Source organism: Mycteria americana, chromosome 1, assembly GCF_035582795.1.
Source record: "Mycteria americana isolate JAX WOST 10 ecotype Jacksonville Zoo and Gardens chromosome 1, USCA_MyAme_1.0, whole genome shotgun sequence".
In the NCBI taxonomy this organism is placed as follows: Eukaryota; Metazoa; Chordata; class Aves; order Ciconiiformes; family Ciconiidae; genus Mycteria; species Mycteria americana.
The window spans coordinates 59,152,735-59,174,325 of record NC_134365.1 but is presented as its reverse complement, the minus strand read 5'-3'; the positions used below and the strand labels follow the sequence as shown (position 1 = coordinate 59,174,325).

At 40.1% G+C, this 21,591-nt stretch overlaps 1 protein-coding gene across 1 annotated transcript in view; it reads right to left on the bottom strand.

Moving 5' to 3' along the window:
* The window catches only part of MYH9 (myosin heavy chain 9), a 71,817-nt gene that overhangs the window by 42,061 nt on the left and 8,165 nt on the right, over positions 1-21,591 (bottom strand). The window contains exons 2-3 of the mRNA XM_075501460.1: positions 13,525-13,877; positions 7,713-7,869 (exon numbers count right to left, since the gene is read on the bottom strand). Coding sequence (XP_075357575.1) covers positions 7,713-7,869; positions 13,525-13,857 — 490 coding nt within the window. The 5' untranslated portion in view covers positions 13,858-13,877. The remainder of the gene's footprint in view (positions 1-7,712; positions 7,870-13,524; positions 13,878-21,591) is intronic.

The following is a 21,591-nucleotide window of genomic DNA, read 5'->3' as shown; positions in this document are numbered from 1 at the left end:
TAACCCTAAGGAAGGTGCTCCTTACTCCCAGTAGTCAACTCTAGTGTTGGAATTACGAGCTGGGGCTCCTCATATAGAGAATGGAGCCCTACGCACTTGAAAAGTGCATGCCTTCCCCTTCCATCTCCTCCAGAAAAGGATCCTTATTGCAGCAAAAAAAACCCCATTGGTAAGCAGACAGATAAACCAACTGCCCAACAGAAAAAGATGATCAACATCAGATAATACTCAGAAGCTCTTTGGCACTGAACACTTTTTGATCATGACAAGTTTTGTTGCACTTAGTTGAGAAGCTCTTTTCAAGCCTCATTCCAATGAGGCAAGGTAGCAAGAGCACCCTGGAGTGACCCAAAGAAGTCCCAAAGGAGCAAGCACAGAGCTATAACACGCTATAACACAGAGCAAGGTGTTGAAAGGTGCTCAGGAAGGGAAAGTCACAGACTGTGTTCAAAATCCTCTTGGCACTACGTTTTCCTCTCCCAACATGCTTTCCTGGTGGCCTGCTACAGCTGCATTAGTCACCTCTGCTTTAAGCCATCAGGAACGTACCTGCAAGTGCAGGCAAGTCACCGGCAGTATGCAGACACTGCCATAAAAGGCAACATTCCTGTTTGCAATCCGGGGGAAATTCTTTCCCAGGACTGCAAAGCAGCAGTCATTGGGATAGCTGGAATTCTTCTAATTGTGTACAGACAGACAACTCGAATAATGTGTTGAGCAACAGGAAACTGGAGCAGACCAAAGGGCCAAAGAGCTAATGCATACAAAAGCGTAACTCTTAGACATACTTCCAATTAAGAATTGCTTTAAATGCCAATATTCATTCACCATACAATACTGACTTGTGCCATCACGAATCAGAATTCAGTTGCCCAGACAAGAGGCCTCCGCCACCCCTTTTTTTTTTAAAGGATCATTCAACATGGGCGTACTGCACAACTTCAGTCAGCACTTGCCTCTACTCCATTGTCAGTTGTGCAAGCAACCTACTCAGCAAAAGAGAATGTGCTAGGTACCATAAACTCGGTTGCTTATAATAACACAATCAAGAAACGCCTGATTAAAAGAAATCTGCATCTGCTTTTTAATCCTAAACAGAGTCACTTATTAAAAACAATCCAGAATAACAACTCATTATTTAATTATAGCAACAGTTCTGTATTTCAGACCAGCTGGCAAGGAAAGCTTTTTATCTAGGCTCTTCTTTAGCTCTCATCACCATAGTATTCAAGTGATCATACGAAGCAGCAGCCTCAAGCATCCAGAAAATCAGGAAGTAAAACATCCTTCAAATTTAAGCTATACATCAGTATGGTATAATAAGATCAGTAGATTAATTTTACTATATATAAAAAAAGCATAATATCTAACTCATTCTTGACTTTCTTCAGTCCAAAAATAAAAGACCTCATTTTAGACTGCTTCCAGGACCTTCAGCATACATTAAAAACTTAATTAAACCAAAATTTGTTTTCACAAGAGAGACATCTTGTACATAAAAAGTCCTCAGCCAAATATTCTACTGCAAAACAACAAATCTGAATGAATGCTGAACTGCTGTGGTCAAATATATTGGCATAACTGATAATAGAGCTCCAAACTCTTGAATTTTGTTTTTAGATGTTTTCGGATGGGAGAAAAAAAAGTTTGGGAGGCTAGAAGAGAATGTGCAATTTAAGCTCCACATCTCAGTTACAGAACATCCTAGCAGGCCTTTATCACCCACTTCCTCTGCATGAGTGACTCCAGTTTCAAGCTTGTTCATCTCCATAAAAGGAGAAGTAATATAGCATTCACACAATGGTGACATCATCTCTCCAGTTAAGAGGAAGTGTAGCTGAAAGGCAAAGGCTTGGCTTGCAGTCCCCTGCCTATAGCTGACTCATTAAGGCTAAAAGCTTAACCATAGCTAGATGGTACCACCCCCCTCCTAACCACCAAGCGTCTGGCAGAACTGAGCAGCCTGGCCCTCTAGGTTTCCGTTACTATAACGCTCCCCTAGCATCGCAGTGAATGCCTGTAGCCCAGCTTAGGCAACTGGCTGGCTGACCAAGTTAGAGAGTTGACCTAAAGCAAGAATTAGTCTTAAATGCATGTAAGTGCTTCAACCACGCAGTAGTTTTGGTTCTGCAGTCCCTCTTCAAACTTCTCTTCTGACCTCAACATAATCTTAAAACCAGTGTCCTTCCCTCAGGGCTCTAACACAGGAGGAGCCCCAGGCACCTGACACACTGCTACTCAGAACAACCCCGCTGGCATAAAACCTAATCAAACGTTCACTGTGGGCTTTAACCTACATGGTGGTTTGGGTAGGATCAAAAACACTCCAGGGCAACACTAGAACAGAGCCTGAGAGCCTGCTTTTGCATTATCACATTAGAGAGAAGTTTCAAAATGCTAATAACCTATTATCAAGTTGGTTTTTTTTTTTTTTTTTTTTTTTTTTAAATCAAATGAAGGACAAACATAGCATATTCAAGACAGTGCTGAACAATAGAGCTTCAAGATGCAAAAGAGGGGAAAATCACTTGAGTTGGCAGGAACACTTCAGTGCCAAGATTCAGCTTTGCATTATCTCAAGTTTGAGGACAGTCACGAGGAGAAAAGTAAGTTTCATTTCAAAAAATGAAATATATCCTACTGGGTCAAATGCAAATATTTATTTCCCCAAGTCATTTTTGGACTAGAGCCCATACCCCTTCCTCTAGCATTCCTTAATTGAATCTGGAGATAGCAAAACAGGAAAACAAGTTAGGCTGTAATTTTAGGTTACACAAATGTTTATGAAGTTCTGACAGGAAAGAAAAACTGGTATACAGCCTGCAAAAGCTCAGGCAACTCATGAAACTAAAAGTGAACTGCAGGGAGACTGACAGCAAGGGTTGAACCATTACATAAGTGACTGCCAGAGAGCTCCTGCTCTGGTTTACAGGAATGAAGCAAAAAGGGTGTGGTAACTACTAAAAAAAAAAAGTGGGCAATGGACTCTTTTTTAGCTCCTTGTTCTATTGAAAACCACATTTCGAGACACAGATTTTTAGCACTGCATTTAGAAACCTCGTGTCATTCAAAGCATGTAAAACATTTCTTAAGAAAATCAGAAACCACGTACATCTTTTGCCATTTGTATACAAACACCATCAACATGAACATCGTCTGTAATTAGTATCCAAACTTAACATTGCCCTTTGCATCAGAAATTTGGACAAATCTTGGAAACAAACTAGTGAAACCATAGGCTATATTCCTTTGGGTTTAGTGGAAACTGAACTTGACCTTTACATGCAACTTGAAAGAGACATCTGTGCCTCTACATAATCTGAACAGCTCTGTCAATCAAGTATCCCTGAATTGGTAAGCACACACAGAATATTGTATAGAAAATAAAGATGCACTTTGGGACAGTGCAATATACAGTGCAGCTTAGCAGACCAATGCTAAGAAGCGAGCTGAGAAAGAAGACTTGAGCCCAAGGAAGTTAAAACAGAAGTGTTCTACTAGCTCGGAAACTTAAGAAATATGTAAACATCTAAGAATTACAAATAAAATACTTCAAGGTCATGTTCTATAGAAGCAGATCTAGAGGACTGTTTCTTGTGAAAATGACAACTGGGCCTGAGGTCCATGTGAAGATCTGCAACAGCAAGTGATTTGTCTTACAATAGCTAACATTGTTTCCTCCCTTCATGTAACAAGGCCAATAAACATCATGAAGTTACTATGCTTCAGGATTTTTTCTTTTAAACACCAAATCCAGAGACTACCTAACTCCCAAGTGAATACCAGCAAGGTGCTGGCTGCACAGGCTCCTTTTCAGACTAATCCATCAAGGTCAGGGAGGGTTTAATCACTGCACAATGCTTAAGAGTTTTGTTCAGTGAACCGTTAGGAGCCCTACGCTAATATGCGGAGAAACTGGATGAGAAAGGAGATGGAGTATATTCATTAGCAATATACTGTCTATTCCCTCTCCTACCTATCTCTTAGTTGATGAGGTTGAACTTTAGAGACCAGAATAGCCATACTGATCTAACCTATTACAAAAGTTTCAGACAGTGGCATTAAAAGAGCCATCATGCTCCAGACACCAATGAAGTTTCTAGCTTCTATCAGTATTTGACATAGCAAATTCCCTATATGTGTTCCAAATAGACAAACAGGTGCTGTTTAATAGCTTTAAAATATGTTTTTCTAAATAGATCCCCTGGAGACTATGAATTGAGATAAAGAATGTACCCCTTCAGTGTACATCTGCTGCGTTAGAATAATGATTTGTTTGCTCAAGACACCACTCCACTTGCAGGCACTGTGCTTCAATCATCAGCACCAGAAGAATAATTCTTCTGAAAGCAGTCAGACCTGAGGCTTCTGGCATCCAGGTTACCCAGAGAACAGAAACATGAAGATAAATGGTTGTGTTCTCCGAAAACAAAAATGTTACACTTTTTTCAGAGTTCTGCTCTTGAAGCACAGGAAGCCCCTTTAAGTACCGTGCAGCAAAATAATATTTTCGTCTCATTTCGGAGTCTTAATGTCTTGGGTCAGAGAAAGGAGGAAAAAAAGAAAAAAAATCACTTTGAACACCTTCTCCATCATGTTATTGCTTCAAGGAAGTAATTCTAGTGAAATTTAACAAAAAGCAATTTAATCTCTTGCAATATATAAATGCCACATGACACTTTTGTGAACAGAGTAACCAGGGTAGACACAAAAAGAGGACCAAGCTCACCCATAGTGCATCAGCATAGATGCCTGAAAAGGGTTAAGTAGTTTCTGGATTAGCAGAGGTTGGAATAAAGCTCTCATCATCCTCTCCCTTCCCAATTCCTTTCCTGACAAATGTCCCTTTGAATGGCCTGCTTATTAGAATACCATAAATTGACTGAAAACCAAAAAAAATTCAGAGTCCAAATCAATTAACATGCAAGGCTTTTCCGCTCTGTCAGCTTAAGAGATAACTATACCCCATGCTGACAGAAGTCAGAGTCAACAGCTTGCTATCCTTCTCCAGACCATGAAGGATTCCCAGTCTTCAGGGCTCTGAAAATAACCTAGGGAAGGCAGCCTAATCCTAAATGCCTCCGGCTCATGTGGAGCACCAGACCCTTTCATCTTCTATTCTCTGTACAGATTCCTGCCATACCACTGGCTGATGCACCAAGCCTCCCCCACTGCTAAGCAAAACTGAGAGAGTGGAACAGGAATGTTGCTTTCCATTGCTCTAGAGGCTAGCCAGGACCAAAGACACCGCAACAACCTACTCACCTTCACTCCCAGTAGCAGACATTGGAAAGCTACTGTTACCCTTTCCAATAAGGAAATAAGGCAGCAAATAACCCTAAAACGATCTCTAGGTTCTTGCTAGCACACATACACACGTGTGAAGCAAGACACACACAAAAATCTTTCCAAACCTAGTTAAACAGGTCAAAGCAGGCTAGTTCAAAAGCTAACTGGGAATGATATTCACATCCAAAAAGCATTCAAAAAAGTCAGCAACAAGATATCTCAAACCAGGCAAAGAAGAGCTGGGGTAAACATCTAGACTGTCAATACTGCTGAGAATACTGCATAGCTAGAATTGTTCTGGGAAAGGTAAACACTCCAGCAGAGCTCATAGCAACTTTCCCATGCTAGGAAAACAGAGGCAGGGCTGCCATTCTTTAGCTTTGTACACCAAAGCAATTCAAGTATGGGATTTCTGAGTTTTAGACATCACTCAAGCAGTAGTCTGACAGAGACACCTTCTCTTTGCAAAAGGAAAGAAAATTTCCATGTAGATTCATCACTAGCTCTGAACCACCACCAGACCAGGGAAGGTCACCTGTGCCTTGTTGCAGAATTGCAGCTGTTTGGATATCCACTGCCACATACCGATATACCTGGCAGGGATGAAGGACAAGATGCATGCACGTGCAGTTCCAAATGGTTTAACTGTTGTCTATAGAGGGAAAAGGACTTCTTCAATCTCCTTACAACAATGCCAAAGAAACGGTTTCTGATTCTACGTAGAAAAGATTTCTTTTTAGGGAACAGTAACTCCGGTAGGGTTAAGTCAATAGCTTCTTTAAGAAAAATACATGTTGGTAATTCAGCTGACAAGGCGTAGGCAAAGGAGAGAAGGAAGTAATAAAGGAAGTGAAACAGTGATAAGAGGTTTATGGACAACCATGGTGCCACGTATAGTATAGGCAGTGCATCTGTCCTTGTCCGTCATGGCAGATCCATCTTTGTCTGAGGGAAGTGAGGTCCTATATAGGTCCAGGTTCACAGGTTTTTTCCTCTGGATACAGCATTCCTTTCAGAGTAACAGATCAGTAGTATAGCTGTATTTCTTCAAGAGCTGCCACATCTTCAACAAATTGCCATCGGTATCCTGCCACCAGTCCACTGCAGCATGTCTGTATGGCTCACCCCTCCCCACCCAAGGCTTTTACAAATATAGCTTAATTGATCCATCATGTTAGCTCTCCCATGTGCTCTGCTCTGCACGGCACGGCACCACACTTCAGCAACCTTTCTCAGCATTCACACGTAAAATTTGTTTAAAGCCACATACGCAGGTAAGTGGAAGGAGTTTTTCTTGCTCTCTTTCCAGTCTGGGCAACCATATTGTTATAAGTCCTCCTATGCTTGGAGGTGCAAGTGGTAGTGAGGGCAGGAGGAAAGCAGAACTCTTTAAAACAGAGTTTAATTGGAATTCTAAAGCATGATTTTATTGTATCTAGCCTTTGTTCAAAAAAGTGAGGCTAATGACAAGACCTAGGAGAGACAAATACCTTAATCATTGCTAGTCATCAGAAAATAAAGGAGTAATCAAATTCATACAAGCCACGCCAAATCAAACTGTCTATTAAATCCTTTAAACCTTACAAAGCATGCCTCTTCATATAATGCAGCTACAATCAGGAAGAAAAGCACAAAATACCTCCATACCTGAACACTCTCCAAGCATCCCAAACACAAGCACTGACTCTGTGAAAGACCTCCTCTCAAAAGGGGGGGTATGTACAGGACATTCAGAGCTCCATATTCATAAGTCCTCAAGTGACAAACAAGCAGCAGATAATATATATGGTTCTTTACCTCTCATTTGTATACACGGGGGGGGGGGGGGGAAATAGGTCAATCTGCTTGCTTTCTTTTATTCTATGGAAAGCCAACAGATGTGTTTAATATTGCCTGATAGTAAGTTTTATTCTTAACAGAGTAAGAACGTAACCAAACAACTCCTGATCAGTAAAACTACCACTGATCATCGCACTTCAAAATGCAGGTTATACTAAGCTTGTTTCACCCAACCAGACTGTAAGACTGGATTTTAAATACTTTTGTTAAAAGCCTCCATCAACCAATACACATACTTGCCCACCTACAGCTATTGTTCCATAGGCTCATCACTGAGAGGGAAAGTTCACTACCTCAGTTCTCCTTGCCTGCTTCACTGAACCCATGCATTCACACCAGTCTGTTCTTTATGTCAAGTTTAGCTCTTGCCAGACTCTCTGTAAGGTTCTTCAATCCACTAAAGCAGGAGAAAGCTATTCACCTGAACACAAAAGCTGGTACCAAGTAGGTGTCAGGTGTCTGTAAGAAAGGACAGGGGGCAACAATGCCTTTTGATACCAGTGAGTTGTTGTTCTCCTACAGTGTTCTGATTGCAACCTTGACTTGTGATTTCAACAAGAGGCATTATCTCAGTCAGCACTCACCTTGCATCATACTCCTGTAGGCTGTGTCTGTGATGGCATAGATATGAGGGGGCATCTCATGTCTCTTTTTGCCTTTGTACATCTCCACTATCTCTTCTGAATATATGGGCAGGTTCTTGTAAGGATTGATTACCACGCAGAACAGGCCTGAGTAGGTCTGGAAAGAAAACATCCCAGCAAATAAAGACAGGAATTAAAAATGTTGCATACTTGCACATTTTAATAGTATATTACTTGGAAAAACAAACCAACCAACCAGTCCTTTTTTAAGTCCTTCTTCCAGTGATGCCATGTGGGATGCTTCCCACTAAGCAATATTAGAATCTGAGCAACAGCTAAAGTCATATCAACTTGACTAGTACTCAACCTTTCCAAGTATGCACAGAGCATCAACTGACACATTAGTCACACTGATATCAAACTGGCCTGCTCCCTGGCTACTTAACAGTCCAATAGGACTGGTTTTTCTTCCTTTCAAAGTTCCTATATGCAAGTCAAGTGTCCATTTCATTTTATAAGGTAAGTGCTCAGCTCCTAGAAACACGCATTTTTATTATGTTCTGCCTCATGTCTGCTATGGATTTATCCAGTAATTGATCAACTACAACGTAATAAAAACTTCAAGCCAAAATAGTTACTAAAAGAAAAGTAAGACCAGTGTACTCCTTAGAGGTTTTGAAGACCACTGGACTAGGCTGAATTCAGTGTTGACCCTGCTCTGAACAGGAAGTTGGATTAGATGGCCTCCTAAAGACCCTTCCAGCCTGAACACTTTCATGATTTGTAATGTAATGAGTATAATTAGAACTAGATTCAAAACTGTAAGGTCATTACTGTAGTATAGTTCTGAACTAGTCAATATAGAAAACAATTCTGAAGTATTCCATGCTCCAAGAGTCAGCAACATTTGCAAAGTTTACTTCTAATTAATCTCAAATGGTTAATTAATTGATCTGTGACAACAAACCTCAATTTCTCCATTGGTTTCCACTGGCTTAAATTCTACAGTTCTAATGGAAGACAACTGTCAAAATACTTCTAGTGAAAATATTAAGCTTCTTGAAAGAAAAAAAAAAAATATCTTTGAGATCTGAATACCTTAAAAAAAACCCCTAACAAACATTTTACTTGCAAAGGGAATAGGAAGAGCAGAGGCTTCTTAGATATTTCCTAGATATTCTAAGAATAGCATTCCAAGCCTTGCTTCTGGGGTTTAGAGCTACTCTAGTTCCCTGTCAATTTTAGAGGCAGCTGTTTGAAACATCTGGAGAGAAGCAGCTTTCTAAAGCAACTTGCAGTGCTACCAGAAGATTGTACATTTGGCACTTTTTATTTCTATTGCTACCATCCCTTCTATTGTTTGCTCAATGAAGAGTGTTTGGGAGTGGTAAGGAGTTCTCCACAATGAGCGCAGAGAGTACTTAATCAGATTTAGCCTCTTTAGCTAGATAAAGGTAAGGATTAGACTACAGCGATCAGAAGGGTGAAAATAGCATCTACTACACAGTTTATGGTCTCAAATCCAAATTTTCTACATGCCGGCTTATTAACATTAAGTAATTAGCCCACTCTTATATGCAGCTTTCACCCTATGTCCCCCAGAAAGCAAAATTTTTATAGGTATTTAAGGTTCCTTTTCCGTACCCCAGTATAAACTATCAGGAAATGTTTCCAGACCTACTTTTTTTTGTTGTTTTTTTAAGTATTTGAGGAATATCTGAATATCTTACAGAAAATACTAAATCTCTTTCCAAAGTGGGAAACTATCAAAGTTGGCTAAAAACCTTTTAGTGTAGGACTTCTAAAGTTCTAGGAAGCTAAGCTCCAGTGAGATACTCTACTCAGGTTAGGTTTGAGGTAGTGCTTGAAAGGAACAGTTTAAGGAGTTTGCAGAAACCCACTGGGCAATGCTAGTTCCTTTTGCCTCTGCCTCAGTTCTCTATCATGTCAGACAGTACTTGTACAGCACAGAATAGCAGTTGAAAGACTGGGTCATGCTTTCCTGACCTTTGACTATACTAGTGGAAGACAGTAGGACCAAGAGGTAGAAAGGAGTCGACTCGACTAGCATGTTCACAGTACATGCAATACACCTTTTCCTTATACTGGCACAGAAATAACTGACATTGGAGTCAACTGAACTGTTAGAAGAAAAGCTGTAATTTTATCAGAGTTCTGGAAAACAAGTAAACAAAAACCCTCTAGGCTGCCAGTTCCAGCTGTCTGCATTAGCAACCATCTTGCCTCAAATCCCATGGCAGCAGCAACATGCACGTAGTAACCAAAAGAAGTTGCCCTATATAGTCCCTGTTGCCCCCCACAAAAAACCTGTAACTCATGCCACAGACCGAACCTACCTCCCCTTTGAAGAGGTTAATAAAGCTAAATGCCTGTTTGCTGCTTTTGGGGGATTAGAAGTGAGAGCAAAAGAAAAGTGGTAGCAAGTACTGTGGCAACATTCCATAAGGAACGTAAAGTTTTCTTCTGTATTTTTGTGACTTTTTATGGCTGTGTTTGCTGACAAATCAGAATTGTCAGTTTTCAAGTAAGAATAGTGTAAAGGTATGAAGCTGGGCGGAAGCAGTCTTACAGATGAGAGCAACAGTTTAGAAAATGGAAGACATTAATTTCAATTAGAGTGATGAAGCCATGAAGCAGGTATGCAGGAAGAAGCCATCACCTTCTTCCAACATTCTGGTTGCCAGGAGAAATACCTAAGGGAAGTTTCCTTGCAGTATAATGATCTCAGACAGATGTGTGAAGTGATATTTTTGTCTAATAAAGACAGGCAACTAATCAAGGCTGGGATAGGCAACGGAGCGAGACCTCCACGTCACGACTGCTGGTCAAGCACATGACTGAGTTTTATATAGGAAGCAAGTTGAATTATATTGAGCAGAAGCTGCCAGCCCTACCACAAGAAAGAGTCATCTTCATCTTACTAAAGTACAAGAATTATATGCATAAATCCCTGAATTGAACCCAAGGCTCCAACTGAAAGGCTAATCTATTATAAGCATAGCTGGCTTGGAAATCTGTACTTTGTTCAGACATTACTATCTCAAAATAGAATTCTGGCATTACCTTTCACTAACTATTTCAAGTGACACACGGTCCAAACTGAAACTAGTTTTTTCTAACTGCTAAACTAGCTCTGAAGAGCTGAAAGGACCATCTGCAGCATGGCACAAAGCTGACAGCATCAGAAAGTTTATTTTCCAGCAATTGTTAACTTTGGTGAAATAACTGGAACATGTAAGGTTGAATTCCGAGTTTCACACTGAATACAAACAAGGCAGTTCAGGTAAGCAACACAGAAGTTGAAAATGATCTTCTGATAAAGCATTCCAAATAGAAAGTTTTAATATGAAAGCCAGTCTATCAGCAAGTCACCTCAGTGCAGAACCACTCAACACATGGAAACAGCAAATTGGTGTCAGACTCAAGCTCTTAGTTCTTGAAATGTCTGACACTCCCTGCTCAAAATTTGTCTGCACCAGCCATAAGACTTCCCCCTTCCTTTTATAGGATGGGTAGACAGAAAAATAAAGTTAAAAAAAAAAAGAAAAGAAAAAAGCCACAAAAACACACAGCCCTGTTGGCAAAGAAGAGAAAAAGGACAAGAGCAGAACTAAATTATGCTTATGATCTTTCCAGAGACATTTATGCCAGAGCTACATGGCGTGTATTCTCTTTCTTCAAGAGGATTAATGATCAACTAACAGCCACTCCAATGAAAGTATTTTAAGCCTTCGCATTAATCTCCTGACTTAGTGAGAACTGCTGACAGGTGAGATCAGTCCATTTCACAAGTGCACAGAAGCATGGTTCCAGCAAGACTAAGATTCTGTAATAGAGCATTACTATGCTACGTTTACTTGAGTGAAGGGTGTGGGGATTTTTTTTATACTTCTTACAATGCAATTAGAAGAACTCAATTTATTACAGTCACAGACTGCGTCTGAAATTTCAGAGGATATCTTGCAAGATATGTGAAACAGCCTATTGCATAGTGTGCAACAGACTTTGACATGCTGTTGAATTATTTTCAACAACTTATTATATAACCTAGCAATGTTTCCTGTTCTAAAAATGTTACCCATGGTCTTGCACATCCTATTTCATCTCAATACAAAGATTATTCCCTCTGAGAATACATTTTGACCAATAGTCAAAGCAGTTATTGACTACACAGAATAATTAACTGCTTTGACCTCCAACCACATTAGGTCTCAAAATTTTGAGATCAGAAGGTGCGAGTCAGACTAAATTTATATCAGCTTTGCATCCTTCAGATGTTCTCTGATAATTTCTGCAACAGTTGCCTATATGCCTTCATGCCACTCCAGAAGAGTGGTGGTCACAGCACTAGCCAGAGTCCGAGTTTCTAGCTTCTGTTCAAGCTCCTTAACTTAGAAGGCAACAGTTCACAAAGGTTTCTACCCAAGATGGATAGCTAGGGTGAACTCCTGCTATGCGATGTCTTAGATACCACCAGTCCCTCTTAGGGCAGAAGAGATCATCTATAGCTTGCCCCATAAGATGACTACATAAAAGACTATATCCCTTTGGGTATGATGAAGCAGTAAGCATTCAAAAAAACCCAAAACATACAAGCTAGGTATCGCAGAGAGTTTTTACTTAAGTTGTCTTCTCCATCTGACAAGAAAGGCAGCTTTTGGGTTTTGACAGCACAAAGGGGGAGGGGAAATCTAGACAGACGTTCTTCAAGGACTGTATTTACATACATGTTTACATATGAAATTTATTCTTTAATATATTTTAATAGATCTTCTAATCTACTGTGAAGAAGATTTCACAGTGCCTAAAAACACTGAACATCCAGCATTTCTACATCCCTCAGGATTCCATCTCAGGCAGTCCCATTTTAATTCTGTTGCAGAGGCTAGTTTGAGAATAAATAAACCGAGAAACACTAGTTCCTGTTTTAACCAGCCACTGCACCCAAATTTTACATTACCCCTGAGTTTAATCATTCATTCTATGCCTGCAGAGTATTAATAAAGTAGAGGCTATCACGAACAACATCTGCTGGCTGAACAGAGGCCTCATGAAGAGGAAAATCAGAAGGTAACTGAAGAACCAGGTCAAAGTTCCATGTTCTCCTTCCCCACCTTCCCCTATTTATTACTTTTGGTATTCAGTGAAGTAGTTGCTGCATGCCTCATTGTGTATGACTGTTGGTCCCATAAATGGTATCTTTGTCATTTCTACAGCAATAAGAAGCAGGAATCTCTGCTTTTGTCCATTTTGGGGTGGAAAGAAAACGAAGTATTTCCCATCTGTAAGTATATGCAGGCACATGTGCCTTCTCTACTAAGACACTACAAGATCCAGCATTTTTGTAACACAAAAATCTTGGCATTAGCATTCTTTCCCACTGAAGCTCCAGACGTGGGAAAAAGCAATTCAGATGTTAGGTATACTAGGACTGTGTTTTTATTATGATTTGGTTCAGTTCAGATCAGACTCCCTGTTTACCACTTTCCAACTGCTCTCACTTCTTGCTAAAAGAAAGTTAAATGGCATTCAAAACATCCTGCAAACAAAGATATTAAAACATTAAAGACAGATTTACCACAGCATTCCTTGAAAGCTTCAACATTAACTAGAGGGGGATTGGCATAGTTTAGTGAAAAAATTTTAAGTAGAGGGAAGAAGCTAAGTCATATGAGAGTTGTGTATAGGGGCAATGAAAGGTTAACGTACACATTTTAGAAGCAAAGTGATTACGCTAAGTTCACATACTATGTAATCAAGAACTCTTACCCCAATAAACAAGATTACTTACATAGATCAGTCCCGAGTAGTATCTCTCCTTCAAGTTGTGAAGCACAGAAGCCTCATTCAGGCATGTCAGCTCCGCCATATCTTCCACTTTAGAGAATTTGGGGGGGTTCATCTTCTGGATGTCATCCTTATTTACTTTCACTTTCTTCCCATTCTCTGCCAGTTCCACAATGGCCTCATCTCCTACTTCTTCCTTCAGGCTAGCTGCCTCAAACCCATTCTTCTCCGAGGGAACCCATACCAGCTTCTTAGCTGCCCAGTCAGCCTGAGTCAGAGGGTTATTAATGATGTTCTTGTCCACGTAAAGGTACTTATCTGCGTCTCTTTGCGACATTGTGTTTTAGAATTGGGGACCTGCGAAAAGAGGGGGGGGAGGGGGGGGGGAGATTTTTAAAGCCTTAAGTTGCCTTGCAAATTCCTTGACACAGACAGGCACATACTAAGTACTCCGAGTCCTTGGTCATCACAGCATGCCTCCCCCTCCTTCAGTTTCATGTTAGCAAGCACTGGTAAGTTGTCAAACTTCCAATAAGGTCAAGGTTTTGCTTGCCAAGAGGATGAAAAAAAACCAAACCAAACTAGCAAGCAGTTAAAAAAAAACCTACAACAAAACACTGACCATTAAGCATTTGGAAGCCATTATCTGGCAGAAAAGAGAAAGCACATTAAAGTGGCAAGCGTCAAACAATTTGTAAGATGTGCCAATACTCATAGCATCAGATACTATGTCAGTAATGTTCAGGTCAAGATTAGCCCTTCACTGCTCTACTTGGTAGAGATATTAGCTCAGAAATATAATCATAAATGTTTAATCAACACTTTTACTTCCTATCTCTTTGTTCTGATAAGCTACAAATAAAATACCACAACATCTTAGAAATGCCATATACCAGTCTAGACAATACATGAGACACACTTTGCTTCTAAAAGACATCATTGATCATTTGAGGACACCAGTTACAACCGACATTAGATACTTTCCATCACCAGCTTAGTAGCAACACCCAGCCCACCACTTTTTATCTTTTTTCTAGATAATGTTCAGTAGCAAAATACCTCCAAGACAGTAACAGAATAAACCTACGGTCAGGAAATTTTACAGCCAAAAATCCTCTACCGAGATCCTTGTATGAAGCTGTGGTCAGGTAGAGGAGAGAGTACCACCCCTACAAGAGGGAGATTTAGGCAGCATGCTCAGAAAATGGCACCCTAGATTTACTGTTTCATCAAAACCAGAACACTACCGCCAGGGATTTTCCAGTTTATAAGGCAGCAATTTTATTGGTGCCATTCAGAAACCCTTTCAATCAGAAGAAAGGACTGCATGCGTCAAGGCTCATTAACCATGTAACAGCAGCCTCTTTACAAGGTCCCATAAACATTACTTCTTGGATCCTTCCTCACAGATACCAGTGTCCTCAATATATGTTTTTCATAACTTGGATAAAAGCTAGAGCTCTTTACCACCAAAAGAACAGGAAATGAAAATACCAATATTCATGTCATGGAAGGCTGTCAGGATCTACAGGGATAACTCTTCTACAGAACATACCCATATCTACAAACCAGCCTGCAAATCAAATAGGTAAAGTCTGACTATAGATACCGCAGACAAAAAGTTACTGAGAGTAGGACAGAAGCAGTTCAATTCCCAAAATATGCATGAGAGCAACAATAGATGTTGAGTCCCAGCATTAGCAAGCAGTGAATGAAGCCAGAAAAACATCAGCTATAATAATGATGGGCACAAATGCCCACACCAGTCATTTGTAAGCATGTAGGGAAATTCCTTTCAACAAATGTATCACTGTAGGTGGTATGCAACTTTGTGCCAGAGACTGTATGGATAGCTGTATATTCACAGTCAAAAATTCTTTAGCAAACAAAGAGAAAATTACTCTATAAATAATAGCTTCCTTTAGCTTGAGCTTAAAACCTTTGTCTTAAGCCTTACAGGATATGCCAAGCAGCTATCCCACACTTTACCTCATGTTTCTCTCCCCACAGGGTCACTGATGCTTCCGCCTCAGTCACCACAATGGTGATTCTCAGAGCAACTCCTTCTCCCTGGCTTTTCCTATTTTTACTGAAAATCCAGATTTTAATGGGAAAACAATGAAGAGATTTGTTGCAGAAATAAGATGTAGCAATCGGGAGGCTGCCATGAAAAGTTTGAGCTGTCAAGAGAACTCCAAGACCACACTACAACAGCCAGCCTGACAGAGTATGTAGGAAATAGAGAAGACTAATAATTCAACAAAAGACAGAGACTCCATGACATTGCAAAGTATCATCTGCAGGTTGTGGTCAAAGGGTTAAGAAAAAGGAGTGGAGGGAAGGAGGGGAAAAGGAAAAAAAATGAAATAAATATTCAATTGTGTTCAGAGTTGTATCAGGTTTGGCAAGGCAACAGCTGTGCTCTACCCTCCATTACACAGTTTCCTGCCTATGCAACTCCCAGAATCTAACCAGTTGCCTTTTTTGGCTATAATCAGGCAGGACACAGAGGCAGTATGCTTCAGCTAAATTCAGTTTCATCATTTCCTGAGGAATCCTAAGTAACCAGCCATCTGAAGCGTCCTACATTACACTGAAACGTATTCCTCACTCCCTTACTGTTAAGAGTACAGGCATTCAATACCCCTTGGAGATTTATTCTGAGATAAAGACTAATTCTTTTTGGATAAGAAATACATAAGACCACAAGAAATCTTTCAAAGGGTATCCCCAGCCAGTTCTAGATCTGAAGAGAACTAAGAAAGGAAGATAGCTACAGAGAGGTTAATCAAATCCCTTACAGGAGGAGAACCCCTGAATTATCTCGCACACAGCAAGACTGTGGTCTTCAGATACTAAAGGATCATTCTATAGCATCTATCCCTTTTTATTCCCAGGACTGAAAACAACTATCACAGTGAGAAAGAACCTAACATGGCTATTCTAAAATCTCAGTAAACACTAAGTTTTTTATGCCAGTACTACTAAATAGTGAGGATAGTCAAAGATGGTCTGTACTTCAAACAGACTTGAAAATTGCCCTATTGTATGGCAGCAGCAAACAGTCTTATTCCCACCATCTCAAACTAGTTTTCGTATGCTCCAGAAGAGAAGAATCCTCAGGTACCAGAACTAAAAAACTGGAGGATCACACAAAGATAACATGGTATTAGTGCTATTCTCGAGGCTGACTTCTAACCCACAGGGCCTCTAAACTGGCAATACCACAAACCAACCGTTAATTTGCCTTCTCCACAAGAAGAGTACCAGAGGAATCAGATTCAGCAAGTTCCATCTCATGGGCTCCAAAACTTAGCTTCCTAGCTTATGCTGCATTTCACTGGGCATTTCTAAAAACCTCTTAAGTAGTCAAGGAAGCAAGTCTAGTAAGCTGTTGCAGCCTTACAGCAACTCGCAATGAATGCAAGTCATTACCATTTTAGGAACAAATTAGGAAGCAATTTGTTTGCCAGTAGTTTGCATTTTGGGTGTAGGTAATTATGCGGGGCAAGGACATTCATCTTTACATGGCTATTGTGCAACTGTCAGATGAGAATACCGTTAACAATATTCTTTTTGATGCAACACCAGTCTATAGGTAAGACGACAAAAAAAATACAGAAGTAAGACAGACCATCCTTGTTTTGACTTTAAATGCCTCCTTCCTAGTATTGTTTCAAAAAATGAAATACTACAGTCACTTCCCTGTTAACCCAGTATGCTCCCTTATGCTGGTTTGTAGCAGTCTAAGGAACAGGCTGGTCAAACGTTGCTTGTTTTCCATTATTTTAGGTGCCAAAAGACATTCTTCTGCCATTTTACTAACTACATAGTTGCCACAAAGATGTCATACAGTTACAGATGGAGGCAAAGCAATATCTACGGTCATGAATAGGATGGGACCAAGTATGTAGTCCAACCTTAAAAAAAAAAATTCAAGAACCCTTTACATACATATTTCCCTACAGATTCTTTTGAGATGAACAAATTAAACACTGGCTTTAAGGTAAGATGCCATGCATTCCCTTTGAACTAGGCAGAATTACCCAAACCCCTCATTTGCATACAATCATATGGACAGAAGTTTGCCTTAGCCTCCTACAATTTCATAGCCTTAAGGCTTGAATTATGAGACACTTCACACACTCCTCTCCCTAAAGTATCAAGTGCTTCCTAAAAATCTGGCAACAAACACCTTGTCTGCCTTGGAAAGGTCTAAAGCTGCCTCTACTATAAGGTCCCTTCCTTTGGATTACAGTGTTTTGCAACTGCTAAAAGCATAGAACATTATCTGTTTGCAATTTGATTTTCCAGAACTATTTGTATTATCCCCCCCCCCAATGTTTACTCTGTCAGCAGCCACAGAATTATTTCTGGGACTGAGCCACTGCTCAGTAAGATGAGCTTGAGCTATGCTAAACTATCAAGGTAATGGTTGAAGTAGAAATAGAATTAATATATTCAGAAGAGCATTAATGGCAACAGTTAAAGCATCACACTTACTAACAAGTATTAGAGCACTAGCTAGGCAAGGAAAGCACTTCTAGTTTAAGTTACCCAAACCACTATTAAAGTAGGGATCCCCACATTGTTCTTTTTAGGTTTCAGCCTCATTAGCAAAGATGCATTACTACATTGGAATAGACAGCTTTAATCACAAACGATTGCCGTACTTTAACGAATTATGAGAAGTTTGTGAAATACTGGGCTATAGGGAACATAAAATAGCCAGATACATGTACTATATACTTGCTGATTCAGATCACCATTTCAGAACTTTGCTATAAGACTAAGCCTGCATGAAAAAGGACATATGTGGGTAACTACTAGAAGTTTTCTTCTGCTTCACATCCACCAGTAAGGCAATGTTATAAAAACTTTGTGATTTCACATGAAATGATCCCCCCACATGGTTTGTCTAGTGGCCTTTATATTAGCAGTGCAAGAGAAACTACCCTAAAGATTAGGGTGACAAAAAGAATGAACAATAAATAGCAAACACATTTAGACTAAAGCAAGTTAATTCCCTTTGTTTATACAGTTCACATTTTAAAAGTATTTCAGGAACAGTTCCCATGCCATTTTCCAAACTGGCTTACCTTTAGCAGGTTGTGAGAGAATGGCATACAAGACAAAAAGCCCTTTCACAGAGCAAAGGAACGTATATCATTTCTACACGCAAGACAAGACTTTTACCCTAGAAAATTACAGTACTATCGGTCACTTACAGTTCCCTTTCAGTTACAACTAAATTGTCCTCAGTGAAGAAATTTGATTCTTTGTTAATACACAGCATTTAAAAAATAATCTGACTTTGAGAAGAAGCTGATGATTCAAACTAAGTTTGGTCAGTAACATTCATATGATGGGAATCCTTGTTAAGCATGCGCTCTGAACAACTAACACTTGCATTATTTTTGCAAACTCAACTGTTTCACTTTCCCCAGCCAGCTGAATACACTTCATCAAATCAACAGAAACAGTTGCATTAAGTGCAGATAGAAAGCACAGTAAGTAGACTTTAGTGGTCAGACTGCCTACAGTGACCATGAACTGACAACATTAAAAAACAAAACCTAACGTACAAAAACCCCACTATCATTCCCTTATATTCACTAAGAAATTGTTCAGATCTCATCTGTTTAGGACATACTAGGCTGACACTTCACAGCTCCACATGCCAGGATGTTTATGGGAAAGAAAACTGCGAAGTTTGGTAGCACAAACTGCTCCAATTTGTAAGTAACACCTATATAAAAACTGAAGTCTGAATCACTAAGGGTGAGAAATGAACCGCAGGGGGAGAGGAAGGGAAGGGGAAAAGCTGGCAGGAAGCTGAACTGATGGACTGGTTATAACTGCTTGTTTCTCAAGTTCAGTATATTCTGACACACCAGTGCCTGATGCTTCAGACTGAACTCAAGAATCATGAATTTCAGTTATCCCACTAAAGAATACAACGTCAGGCAAGTACAAGAGTTTGCAATTAATGGTCCTTCACAGATAGTCCCCCCTGAGCTGAAGGCATTCAGCTACATGTACCCTTTTTGTTCAGAATGCCGTGCCGCCACGCAGACTCATTTCTTCTAGTTCAGCTTTATTTGGGGTTCATAATGATTGCTATTACGCTTACTGCAGTTCACTGCTTCCCTCTCTAGTCACAGTCTGATGCACACAATACATTGTTGAAAGATTTATTTCACAACTGGAATGCAGATTGCTGGCAATTATTGTTGCATATTCAGTTTGACTGTAGTGCTGGCCCAGACTTGCCAGCTACCACGTTTATTACTGTAAGTTAAACTCAAGGTAGAGCACTAAAGTGCCTTCCCTGTATGCACAGGGCTCCAAGAGTCAAGAAGGAGAAATCTACTTATCTAATGCATAAATGATACCTGTATTACACAAAAGTGATCTACTGACCAGGCTACACGTAAGACAGGTGAAAGAAGTTGAAGGGAATTCTGTATCTTCCAGGTGGCCTAAAGGTACCTGGCATGTGTTCTCAGAACACCAAACATGGAATAAATGTTTCTCAGTTTCTGTGTGTCCAGCTCTCTTCATCAGCTGTCAAGCACCACTTTCTGGTATGTGTGAAGCAGCATATTCTACTGTAACAGCTGACATGGGAGGTTTGCTCTGTGAAGCTGGGACTTTCCATGGCAAATTGCAAAGGCCACAAAGCCATATACAAGTAAGACAGTGTCCTTACATGCCACTTAGTAGTCACCTTTTCTCTCCACTGGGTTCAAATGAATGGCAAGATTGGGAGAACAGAAGCTACAAGCACAGCACATGTAGATGTAACATAAATTAACGCCAATCTGAAGAGGCTAGTTTTGGGTACCAAACAGTGAACATGGGATAGCACAGGCTTCACCACCAGCTATACAAGCACAGAAACGATCCTGGGCAACCACACTGCATACTGTAAATAAATTAACCACTGTCGGTTATGGGCAAATACAGTCAGGCATAGCTTTCCTAAGTTAATGCTAGGGAGGGTATGCTTGCCCCTATTTTAATTGCACCTTCTCAGTTCAGTGAGACACAAAGACACATTACCATGTACATGGCACCAGTGAAGTTAATCAGTTCTGTGAAGCCTGTGCACATTGTTTAAACACACTAAACACTGGTTTAGGGAGGGGGAGGGTAGCCTTCTGTTGATTTCAAGTCCAGTCTTTAGCATGACAAAGCTAGGCTGGCTGTCACCCAACCCCATTCACTTTGAATAAATATTCAAAGTTTACAATCCTGCATAATACACTTTCTGCAACTGTTGTTTCTCATTAGTGCACGTACAGTACATGCCTTCTCAGCAGAGGAGAGAATTCCTCTTCCAGAGACAGTGTGCCCACAAGGAAAACATTCCAGGGGGAGAACACATTCTTCGTGACCACTCAGCAAAGTAATCCCACTTAAGGAGACAGCTGTAGTTCAGAAAACTGCAGCCCATCCCTGCTGTTCAAGCTGTTTTGCTGAAGACTTGTTTTCAGGAGGCATAATGGACTGCAAAAGTTCTGATCAGGCATGCAGAATTCCCTAGGGACATTGCATGAGGGAGGGAGGGAGGGAGGAAGAGCTTGAAAAGTTTGAGCCTGTCCTTGTTATCTCACGGTCACTTTTCATCCCTTCCCTAATATTCTGATTTAAGGCTAAAAAGGTATCTGCCAAGAACTCTGGGGCACTTAAGCGTAAGGCAGCTCTTCCAATACGCGGTTCTATATCAATTAGCACTCCCTATTACCTTTGTCAACTCCAGGTTTCATTTCATCACAAGAGGGAACAAGGAATAAAACAATTATACCTAAATACAGAGAAGAAAAATACAGTTCTGGTTCACTCTTTTAGAGACAAATATTTAGCATCTATGTGGCTAAGATAAAGTTATCTTACAGGAGCAATTATTCTTGCTTATGTTAACTGAGAACTTGCTTTGATCTTGGCATCAATAATACTAATTTTCTTCCAGCTCATATTGGAAAGAACCAAGAATCAGTGCACATACATCTGGCAAACCATTTTAAAAAAATATTATTTTTACATTACAGCAGGGAAGTTTCTCTAG